This window comes from Patella vulgata, chromosome 4 (genome assembly GCF_932274485.2).
Source record: "Patella vulgata chromosome 4, xgPatVulg1.2, whole genome shotgun sequence".
Classification (NCBI taxonomy): Eukaryota; Metazoa; Mollusca; class Gastropoda; family Patellidae; genus Patella; species Patella vulgata.
The window spans coordinates 58,173,730-58,186,320 of NC_065882.2; the positions used below are offsets into that span (position 1 = coordinate 58,173,730).

The 12,591-nt window shown below is 34.8% G+C and overlaps 1 protein-coding gene across 4 annotated transcripts in view; it reads right to left on the reverse strand.

Annotated features, from left to right (window-relative positions):
- The window catches only part of LOC126817807 (uncharacterized), a 38,202-nt gene that overhangs the window by 8,691 nt on the left and 16,920 nt on the right, over nt 1-12,591 (reverse strand). For all 4 annotated transcript variants that reach the window (XM_050544962.2, XM_056100728.1, XM_050544960.2 and 1 more), the window contains exons 6-11: nt 7,859-8,034; nt 6,251-6,395; nt 6,013-6,086; nt 5,228-5,483; nt 4,000-4,148; nt 2,365-2,557 (exon numbers count right to left, since the gene is read on the reverse strand). In XM_050544962.2, coding sequence (XP_050400919.1) covers nt 2,365-2,557; nt 4,000-4,148; nt 5,228-5,483; nt 6,013-6,086; nt 6,251-6,395; nt 7,859-8,034 — 993 coding nt within the window. The remainder of the gene's footprint in view (nt 1-2,364; nt 2,558-3,999; nt 4,149-5,227; nt 5,484-6,012; nt 6,087-6,250; nt 6,396-7,858; nt 8,035-12,591) is intronic.

Below are 12,591 nucleotides of genomic sequence, written 5' to 3' on the forward strand. Positions count from 1 at the left end.
AAGATTTAACGTTCAATACAATGAATATGGTATTATGGACAGGTTGATTTAATTAAATTATTTACGCTTGAAAACTGTTAAAAACACAAAATAAAAAGCTCCTCGGATACCAACAACTTAATTCTGATCGTATATAGATAGCCGTTGAGTGTTAATCAAAACATTGTAAATCAATCATTGAGTAATACTAATCTGTAATCACTTCTCACGGATTAATGATTAGTTGATTGATAATTAACAATGATAAGGCCACCGACAATTCATTATTTACTCCGAATAACTAATCAAAGCGGCGATGATTTAATGTCTCGTTTGGTCTGTTAGAAAATAATTTATAGTCCTTAAATGGAAATAAACAAAATAACCAATAATTTTCTTTCCGAAGAGAATTTTATTGATAGGTGTATTCCGTTTACTGTCGCTTCATACGGCATGCAAAGTTAAGAATGCATATTGGATATTATTATTGAGAGCTCACCCTTTTCCATTCTCGAACGTTGAACAGTCACCCATGCCCGATGAATTAATAAATTAAATTCTCGTAATGCAATTATATCCACTGTAAATAGCGTTTGTTTACAGCTTTCTATACACTGGCATCGTAACCGTGCCATACGAAAACTCCATAGTATATACAATGGAACTAGTTTCAATTAAGGTGTATAGTCAAACCATGTTAATAATGTATCTTTGATCATAAGGCCTAGTACCAACTCTTTTAATTAGAACTCGGCAATCGCGGTCAAACCACGAACAGTGATATTGTTCCACCACCAACGGAACATTAAATTAGTAATCATATAAAACACCCAATAGCTAAATGATTTCGCACCCCACTGTATCGTAGCAAAATGAACTGGCTCATCTAAATGGCCACATTTCCAGTGCTTGAGTTACTTTTCTTTTACAAATCATCCTATTTCGAGTGCTATTATTATTCCATTTGTTATTATATTTTATTAAAAAAAATATAGTAATTTGTGATGCATTATAATACAATTTGTTATTATAATTATTTTATTAAATTTATGAGAGTTTTTAGCATACTGTTGTCTTTTGAAAACTGTTCTCTTTTCTTATACTTGATAGCATAAGGTGTTGAATACCGTCGTTTCATTGGTATACCCTAGCCTGCAAGGTGTGACCATAACTGATGGGTGACAATAAAATCATCCAATATGTAAAATGATAAATATTCGTTGCATCGACCCAACACCATGTTTTTCGTATTCAGCACCCCAGAAAACCTCTAAAATGATATATTACACGAGTACCAAGTATAAGAACTTCAATAATTGCCATTTTGGTGGCCATTTTGAAAAACAAGATGGAGGATACAGTCCAGTCAACCCCTGATGCTACAACCTTTATGCCTAATAAAACATATAAAATGACACGGTTACAAATACGGTGATAAAAAAAACAGAATTGTCATTTTGGTCGCCATTTTGATAAAACAAAATGGTTGATATTGACGGATTAATTTTACTACTACGATTATCATTTTGGTCGCCATTATGAAAAACAAAATGGCAGGTATTATCGGATTTATTCTTATACTGCAATTGTTTGATTTAGCACCCCCAAAAACCCATTCAATGACATTAATAAACACATAACTTATGAAAGCTCGAAAATTTGTCATTTTGGCGTCCATTTTGAAAAAAAAGATGGCGGAAATTGTCGGATCAAATTGTTACTACAATTTTCGTCTTCAGCACCCCTGAAAACCCCTAGAAATCAATATTCAACGACAAAACAGCAAATAAATGGCTTGGTTGCTATGGGGTTTTGTTTTGAAACATACCAAATCTTTAACTTGATTTTTCTCAAAACTTACTCTGGTGAGTTGGGTGGCTTTAAGCAGTCACAACTCGGTCAATTTTCGCCCGATTCAAACAAACTATACATCAAATTGAAGGTAATGAGTCGGAGAATGTGAAAATAACAATAACTCAATTTTCAAAATTTCCTCATTGCGACTCAGTATGCCATGGGGGGTCACATTTGTCACAAAGCATTTGAAATCAAAAGGCTTCGTTGTCTTTAAAATTTAAGGTCAATCAGATAATAACTTTAGCCTCTTAAACATCCACAAGATTTATCAAAGTAATCAAGGGCCATGACTCTGGCAGTAATTATCAGAAATCACTGAAAATACATAGACTTCTTCGTCTTATGACCATAGACACTGTGTATAAATCCAAAGTCAACTGGATACTGACTTTGGCCTCTAGAGCTTCCACAAGCAATTGTGGAAACCAGATGGATGAACGGACAGGGGCAACAACAATATACAACCACATTTCAATGTGGGCGTATAAAAACCCTACTGTAAATTAAGCTGTAACTCAATAATCTTACCATCTACATGTACTATAGGAAGTAATTTAGGTTCTGATGCCGAGTCCCATAACATTGAACTTGATAAATTATTCTTTTCCATGGCAACAGCATAATGTAAAACACACCTACTACATTGGGGCATTTCTAACTTTGGTCTGGGAATAATAATGGTTTTGGTAGCTGGTGAAATAGTTACATAGTGAATACCAGACTGTGAATAAAAAAAACACACTAAAATCAGTTATTAAACCCTTAAACTTCATTGATAATCTGGTTCCTAGATCCTACTACTTGTTACAAAAGCTGAAGACAGAAAATAGATAACTTCCAGGTAAAATTATCATTGAAAAGTCTTTGCTGTAAACCTGTTCTCTGAAACTGTGCTCTAGTATTTAAGCTCTTCCATTAAACCTGTTCACCTAAACCTATTCCCATAAACCTCTTCCCCTAAACCTATTTTATTAAACACCTTCCATTGAACCTCCTTCCTTGAGCCTATTCTATGAAACACCTTCTCCTACACCTATTCTATTAAGCCCCTCCCCCCCCCCACAACCAATTCTATTAAGCCCCTTCTTCTAAACCTAAAGTATTAAACCTTTTCCTCTCAACCTATTCTATTCTCTTCTCAAAAATAACTAAAATTTTGTACAATGGTGCAGTATACTCACGTAGTACATCAAATGCCAGTGAAGTCAAAGAAAAAAGCAACAAAACAACAAAAAACTTCTAAAAATCATTGACGTAATTTCCTAATGAAAAGGCCCACCGCTTTCCCGCCCACCTCCTTCTCTAACCAACTCCACTTACATGGATTCTATACATTGTCATGATCAGCGACAATGATCAAAGGAGAAACATTGTTTATTTCATAGTTTATAAATTTGTTATTACTTATCAGAAACAATTTAAATAAATATTCAATAGCCTAAATAGCTATTATTCGAGTTTGTGATCTTGTATTTTTGGAATAAATTCACTGCATGATGACATAATATGATGTCAGCACGCATTGAAATGGGAACGAAGACTGGCCTCTGCAACATACTGCTGCATTTTCCAATTCTATGATTTTGATCATCATGCAATGGGCATATTCCATATTCCAGCCAGACGTTTTATCCGATGGACTGTTGTATGTTAATGTTTGTCAGAAACATAGACAGAAATCGTATATTTTTAAAAAACGCATTGAGTTACCCGAACTCCCTAACAATTTGTGAATATGGATTAAAAAAAATAACGCAGACCGGTTGATTCTTTACTATTTTTGGCCTCTATGAGAGTCTTGTATCATGTATAAATAGCCACACGCACAGCAACTAAAATATAAGTACAGAGTGTCAAGCAAAGTAAGAATTTGTCCACAAGGTATCTACCTAGTCCTTTTGAACTGATATCAGCGACTCCCATATCTACAAAATGGTCTTGTATTGACCGTTACCGATTTCTACCAATAGACCACTTATCAGCCAATTACCAATGTTGAAACCAATTATCGGACCATCACTACTTATTCTATTAAACCCCTTTCCCTAAACCTATTCTATTAAACCTATACATGTACTTAAATTGAAGGTGTATAAAAGTTGGTGATTTTATTTAGTTAATTTATTATTAACAATTTAGGAATAAATCTTACACTATGCTTACCTTACAATCTACTAATTTCTTCGCAGATAAATATATTCCCAAACACCAGAAGATGTCAAGTCTGTCTGCAGTAGCAACATCTTCTACATCAAGTTGATCATGTGTTTCATTATAACTTTGAGATTCAAGTCTTGTGAGATCATTATCAACTATAAAACAAAATAAAATGGGGTTTAACTTAGTATTTTTCTTTTGCATTTGGGCAAATGAAGATGGGCATATACGATGCCGTATGAAGGAGTATGGCCTACTCTTATTTTAATAATTCCAACTGTTATAAGTTCTTTTACGTGCACACCAATGTGTACCCACGCAGGACCTCGGTCAACCACTGACAAGGGAATTCACATCAGAAAATTTCAAGGAACTTTCTCGACCATCAATGGGATCAAACCTGGGATCATTTAGGTTAGCGAGCCAGCACCTTACTCACTGAGCCAACTATTAAAAAAATCCAAACATAATAAAAGAGAGAGAGAGAAATGGGGTTTAACGTCCTCTCGACACAAACTAGGTCATTTCGGGATTAACATATGGTTTTAATTTTATTTCAATAATTTGCTTGTGCATAGGGGTCTTTAGCAGTGGGAGGAAACTGGAGGACCCAGAGAAAATCCACAAGGTTTTTTTTTTTGGAAACAATATTTATTCAGAAACTGAGGGGACTGGGGAACAGGCAAGGCCTATATAAACCCCTCTCCCAAGGTTGGACAGGCAACCCTACTTCTTGTCACGTACAACCATGCCAGTTGACTCAATGACAGGCCTTATGATACAGCGCGCGCATGCTAACCATTCGGCCATCCACCCCCCCCCCCATGTCATAATAAACTTAAATAATTCATACAATAACCTTCTGATCAAACATTTGAAGCAATATGGAATGTTGTAAACATAACAACACAATAAAATTATTATTATTATATGTTTTGCATTATAATAGAAATACATGCATGCAGGCCTGGGCCCTTATTCACGAAAACTTAAACTAAGATACAATCGAAATTTTAAGAAATACTGCAATTCGATTGGCTGACCAGTAAAATCAATTTGCATATATCCAATTTGCATATTGGTCAGCCAATCGAATTGCAGTATTTCTTAAAATTTCGATTGTATCTTAGTTTAAGTTTTCGTGAATAAGGGCCCGGTGTTTTCAAATAATATGTAATAATCTGTTTGTCTGTAATGATTTCATAAGGAATGTGTAGATGGTGATATTACTCACTTTCTTTCCTATTCGCGGGAACATAAATTGTTGTATATTTAGGAGAAACTCCTGCTTCTGTAGCCGACTGAACAGTTAGGGTTTGGTCTTTCTCATCATTGGGTAATGGAAGAAAAATGGACAAAGAACTTCCATCAAACTTTTTGGATTCGTGTGGTGAACTTCGCTTTATTCTGTCGTCGGGTTTAACATTGTTGTATGTAATATTTACAATATAATTGATGATAGGTCCATTTTCTGATTCCTCAGGATTTTTCTGAAAAATAAATACTGTCTCAATACAAGCCAAGTTTTAAAAAATTTAATCAAAAAAGATAACTATGCAAATCTATATTGGGCAAAAATTTTGAAACTAAAAGAGGGTTCTTTTTTATAATGAACAACACCATTTTAAAATAATATTTACAAGTTTTAAAATTCAAAATGTGACCAGACAGATAAATCGGTTCAACATGATAAAACAAATTTTGAAACTTGATAGAACCCTTCCTTGTACCCTAATGAACAATCCCAATTTTATTTGGAGCTTTGTCCTTTATGAGATTAATAATATTCTGAACAGAAATGGGGTGGGGGGGTATCTCTGAAATTTACAATCAATATTTCTTTAATTTCAATAAGGTTTTTTCTTACGACTGAATGAACAAACTCAGGCAAATTGAAAAACATTTGACAAGAAATGTAGAGTGAAAGACGGTTACAAGAATAGTTAAACAGAATTGTGATGACAATATACGTCCACATTAAATATGAGCATATAAACAAGATTGAATAAATAAACTAACCTGCAGATATATAGCTGTTTCATTGACACCTTTAGCATGGTTTTTATTAGGAACAACAGGGGCATAATTTGGTACTGAAAACAAAAATTATCGATGGTTGTGAAATATCTATGTCTGTCCTATTAACATACATCTTTGCAGTTTGTTTTATAAAATATTTTCTTTACAATGGTTTAAATTTAATAGATAAATTTTTTGTGCCAACAATTCTTGTGAAATATAATTGATAAATATCTACCTCCTATTCTTGTGGTTATATTAATAGTAACATCATCACTCCAGTAGTTGTACACTATATATTTCCACTTTATTGAAAATGTATAATTTTCATACGGATGTAAGTCTGATATGGTTATAATCCTTGCTTCGCTGTGTACTTTACCCTTAAAGCAATCCAATGAGAGAAACTATAATTATAACAAATTTCAGGTACCTCCACTAAAAGAGGGGGACAAAGTGATAAATCATGTTTAAGTTCACTTAAAAATTCATGTCACACAAACCATAATTTTAGATGACCATGAACTGATAGCAACTATATATACTGTGTTTTCGACTTATTGTCAATCAATGCCATTTGATATAATAAATAAATAAATAATGTTGAAGGCTTATAACTGAAGGATTAAGGTGGATCCCTAAAACAAATCATTTCATGAACAAATCACCACTACTCCCTACACCAAATGATGGTGCACTAAAAGGGCCACAATAACACACATCAACCTATAAACCAATAAATCATATTTAATTATATGCAAAATACAGAGAGTTGGAAAAGTATACTTCTTGACAGCAGACTACCTTTCAAAATCCCCCAGCTTGATGAAGATGTTTGTGAATGATCAGTTTCGATGGAGTGGGCAGAGAATGTAAAATGGCCCCAGAACAAGATTACTAATGAATACACAATTATTAATCTAATGTTCGATTTCATAAAACATTTTAATTTAATTCATAATGTAGGACTAATGTCATATTCCTGAAGCAATGGCCCGAGAAATCCCTCTCTGGCCATAGCCGGATTAGCTTCTGATACATGCGCTTTTGAGGGAGCGTGTCTATTCTTCCCATTCAATCAAATCTATCCCCAAGCACAGCAACATGACAGCCCCTCTTTTAATCAGGGGCCTTTCCTAAAACTTTGGACAGTGATTTAAGGTATTCAAAACTGCAATATTCTGCTATGCACTGGTTAATTTGGCATAATAAAATCGTGAGTCATGACGTAACGTTATGTAAACATATTTGGTCCAATTTGGGGCTCTGTTTAGTATTGTTACGCAGTTAGCTATTGGTTTTTAATCGGACTATTGACCAATCATAATTTAGAACAAGAATTTGCCTTCTTTACAGCAGTGAGTAATGGGATTAGCTCTAATCAAACGAAACACTGCGGGGAGTATGGACTAATGTAGGATTGTAGTAGATTTCCTAAGCAATTGTATTTATTGACTGCCAACCTCTGATTGTTACTTCATCAATTTCATTGATCAGTGGTATTATAAATATATATACATTGTAGTACCTTAGGTCATTGCAATAGCCACGCAATACAGTAGAGACAAAGAAATGGGGTATAACATCCACTTGACACAAACAATGTCATTTCGGAACTAACATATGGTTCAATTATATTTCAGGAATTAGTTTGCATGTAGGGTTTTTTAGCAGCATGAAGAAACCAGAGGACCCGGAGAAAGACTGTGAGGTTGGACAGGCGACCAATTACAAGTGTGGTACCAAAACCACACCACTTTACTCAATGAGACAGACCTTATGATCTAAAGAACACATGTTAGACCATTGACCCCTCCCCCATACAGTAAATAACTGTTGTACTTACCCTAAGTGTTTGTTTATATTGTTCAGGTGATGAAGATGGGAAGTAAGCTATATTATATTCCCATTTCTCATTTTCCACAGGAAAATAATATAAAGTATCCTCTGGTAATTTCAATTTGATCATGGTTGAATTACAAGTTACATGTTGTACATGTAATATCAGATCTGAATGATGTACTGTAAGTAAGAATAATTTATTTACAAATCAATTACCCTTTTCTCTGGCTAAATAAATATGTTGCAATCCTTTTATTTGAATATGTGAAATTTGTGAAAAATTTAATTTTACAAATTTTGATTTTCCAGAAAAGTTGTCTTAAAAAATGAACTGATTTCCAATTCCTAAAACTCGGTCATGAAATTTGATAGTTTTGGTTACAATCGTTTCTTTGATTGATTTGGACTAAGAGAATTTTTGTCATTCCAGTTTACATACAGTATTGTCTACAGAGGATGTTGAATGTTGACAAATGTTGACAGATATCCATTTTAGAGATTCAACTTTCACGTTATTGTAGTTTGAAACTCATTATTAGTGACGTAGCCCATAAATGGTAAATGATGATATCACTTCATCAATGCTTAACGCGAAAATCAAAAGAACAAAAATACTCATACTGATTACTCTTATACAAGTGGCTTATATAACCAGGGTGCTGTTTAAAAAAAAACTTAAATCTCCTTAAAATTATCTTTAACAAAAATTTCATTCTAACCTAAGACAAAACGATTTTAAGCATTTTTGCTAGAATCCATTGAAATAATATTCCAGGTTAAAATTTTATCTTAACTTAAAATTGTGGTGTTTCAAATTAAAACAAAAATAGTCAATTTCAAGGTATTAGTAGGCCTCAAGGCCTACAATACAAACCATATGCCAAGTATTCACACTTATGTAGTTTTGGGGTTATGATTATTTGTAAAAAAATAATTCAATATAAGCTCAAATCTGTTTATTGAAAAATGTTAGTGGCCTTCAGTAATTAACAGAACATAAATCATAAAAAGTACACAGTGAAACAATGTTGGAGCAAAATTTTATAGGCCTATTTGAAATTAAATAAATTTCAATATATTAAATTTATTATTATTACTTAAAGGGACATTAGGTAAGATTAGATAAAGAGTCGACAGTTCTCGCTAAAATAGTTAAACATAGATAATGACAACAGAATATGCTGAAAATTGCTTCACTTTGAACCAAGATATTAGTGATTCAATTTTAGGCTAGCCTCGATTGTCATTACTACCGGTGGTACCATAATAAACAAAGTCTTGATTATCCATTTTATAAAAAAAAACGTATTCAAATCCACTTAATAAGTTAATATCGCAGGCTAACGATGGTTTAGAGAGTTGATTATGATCTTGATAAGTTAATTAATGTCTAATTAATAACTTAGATAACATTTAAGGCCTAAAGGAAGACCTTCAATAGGCAGATTTAGCTCTTGGATAATGTATGTTTAGTGAAGGCTTACGTTAATAAAATAACATAAATCAGTGAGTAGTATCAGGAGCCATGTGTATTTTTTTTTTTTTTTTTTGGGGGGGGGGGGGGGAAATAATTTTTAATTGAATAAGATAGATAGGCCTTATACAATAAGGACTGTGGCAGACTTTCATTTCTAAAGGGCATATGAGGATTATATCTATACATTTTTATATATATACTGAGCGGCATGGAAAACGCATCACTTAGTTTTTCGTATAACAAAATGATCCTGTAAAAATATCTTATTTATTTTGTTTCTTATTGTGAACAATATTCAAATGGGAACACATCAATAACAACACATTTGTACACTTATGGATGTTTGATCTGTAATCAAGGGTACAAAGTCAGAGGGGTCAAAACCAAAAGTACGACACAGATGTCAGTAGCGCGTGTGTCCTCCACGGGCCATCATCACGGTAGGCTACAGCATTAACGCGACCCCTGCAAATGTGTAGGGCGGTCCAGTGATGAAATGTGAAGCCTCCCATCACCATTCCACTTCCCCCACCCCATCGATTCGTTTCGAAGATGCAGCAGTCTGCAAGACGTTCCCCAAGACGTCTCCACACACGTTGACGGCCATCAGCGTGATAAAGATGAAAGCGACTCTCATCACTGAAGAGCACACTTTGTCAGTCTATTCTTCTCCATGTCTGGTGTCCTTGAGCCCATATCAAATGCCACTGACGGTGATCATCCCTGTCGACAGCTCCAACATAAGTTCGTCGTGCCCGGAGATCTACTTCACTTAGACGACGTCTTACGGTGTTGGCACTTACTGGTCCTTGTCTTCCAACGACTGCTGCACCTGTTCGAGTCGCTGGGTGGAATCTGTCACACAGATGAGTGACCCGGATGTAGCGGTCTTGAACCTGGACTGTAACGCGTTGTGGACCAGGACGTTGACGGTCATGTGTTGCTCCAGTAACTCGAACACGTTCCACCAACCTTACAATAATGGACTGATGACAATTAAAGTGTCTGGCAATAGCACGTGTAGACATGCCAGCCCTGGACATTCCCATGGCTTCATTCCGTTGATTCTCAGTAAGTCTCGGCATCTCTAGCTTGATTCCTTCACACGTCCAACAACAAATTACGACAGATTGACGTTTCACAGTTCATGTACTGCACATTAAGTTGAAAACATGCTTTTAAAGGGCTCACACACAATGCTGCACGTGAATATTGGGTTTTTCATGTGCATCTCGTGCAATTTTTTATGTGCACACGGGCCGATATTTTTTGCTTTTGGGAGCATTGTGTGAAACAATAGTTCATAGTATTGCATAATATTATACATACAAAACCACCTAGTAATAAAATATTTGGGAAAAAAAAGTGATGCGTTTTCCATGGCGCTCAGTATATATGTCCACTTCGAAATTTCAAAAGCAGGGCTCTATAAAATGTGCCTGCAGGGTCATACTGAAACACACAAATGTAGCCAGGATTTGGTGACTGGTGTGAAAATATATTTGGCGAGCGGAGCGAGGCAAAACAAATTTTGGGAGGGGGCGTGGTCTTTTATGAAAATTAAACCCTTCTTGGTGTATTTTCAGAGCATCTGCTGCCTTTTGTATTTGGTTCAGTGCAAATCAAATTTCCATTTATATATTCAAATTTTACCAAATTCACTTAATTTTCATCAATGATACAGGGATCTAAAAACTTTTTGACACCACCCGACCGAGCATAAAATTGTCCCGCCCCACTCTGCTTCTCTGGATAGATAAGTTGAGGACCTTTCATTATTTATTGTTTTGTTGGGTTTTTTTTTCAAATATTACTTTATTACTTTGAGATTAAAAATTATTAAAACGGTGTTTGTGTTTTATTTGAGTACAACCAATTATGACAACGAGTAGATGTTGATAATTAAAACACGTTGTATTATTTGACTTGTTTGTAAAGTTGTTGTACGTGTCTCACGAATATTATTATTATTACGGTGGAATGAGAATCAGGTCAGGCAGAAACTGAGAAAGCTCTCATCGTCCTCCTAGTCCTACTCTCGGGCCGTAGCAAATCCACGGTCAACACAGGTAAGAAATAAAATAAGATCATCGTGAAAATTTGCAGGCACATGTTGGACAATTACGACATTCAAACCTTTAACATTGGAGTGCCGTAAATTGGTCTGGGTGACCTATTTACGGCAAATAAACAAATATAAAGACCGTAGAATAATTGTAAAATGAATAGACCTAGGCCTACACATCTTCTAAGTATAAATAAACAAAATACCAATACATCTTTCTTTAAACTAATTTGGGATGATAGGGTCTACTACGGCACACAAAAATTAATTATGCCTTGACAGACATGGTTTGCGTACGTCGGTTTTTACCATGGCTTTGCCGTTTAATTGCTGTGGTAAATTTCGAGCGCCGAGTTTGTGTACAGAGAAGGACGAAGGGGTTTAAATACGCAGGCGCCGCCCAGCGTGGCTACATCTTTAAAAATGTGCCTGCAAAAAAAATTTTTCAAGCAAATGTGCCTGTGCACGCCGTGCGCATGTGCGCTGAAATATCGATGCCTGTTCAAAAGTAATCATCCGACCTACATGAAATTTATATTCTGTTTTAGATCACTAAATCAAAGAATCCTATTGAATTTCTACAATTTCCATTAATATGCTTTATTTAGATCACTAAAATGAAGAAGCCTATTGAATTTCAACAATTTCTGTTAATTACTTCTAGACTTATGACCCTTGTTTCACTTTGTGAACGCTCTATCGACAACAGTGATGATGATCTGAGCTACATGAAATTTATATGCATTTAGATCAGTACAACAAATAAGCCTATTGGATTTCAACAATTTCCATCAATTACATCTAGAGTTATGGCCCTTGTTTCATTGTGTTGAACCTTGTGAACATCCAAACGGTATCAAATTGATATAAGTGTCTTGTAAATGCTCCTATTACCTACAAAAGCATAAATATGTGACAACCCTTGTCGATTGCTCGGACGATTTAGCTGCTGTGGGCGTATGTTTCGTTGCCTGGCAACCTATCTTAAATCTAGGCATCGGAACAATGGCTATTTGGTGGATTAGTTTCGGAGACGTTAAATTTGACAATAAGTTAGTCGGTAAAACATCCAATTTCCGTCGGTTGAGTCTGACCTTACATCGCTATGCTCGGTTTATTCACCTTTCAAAATATTAATCATGTTTTATAAATTCTCAAAACACATCCATAAATATCATATGTTTGTAAGTGACAA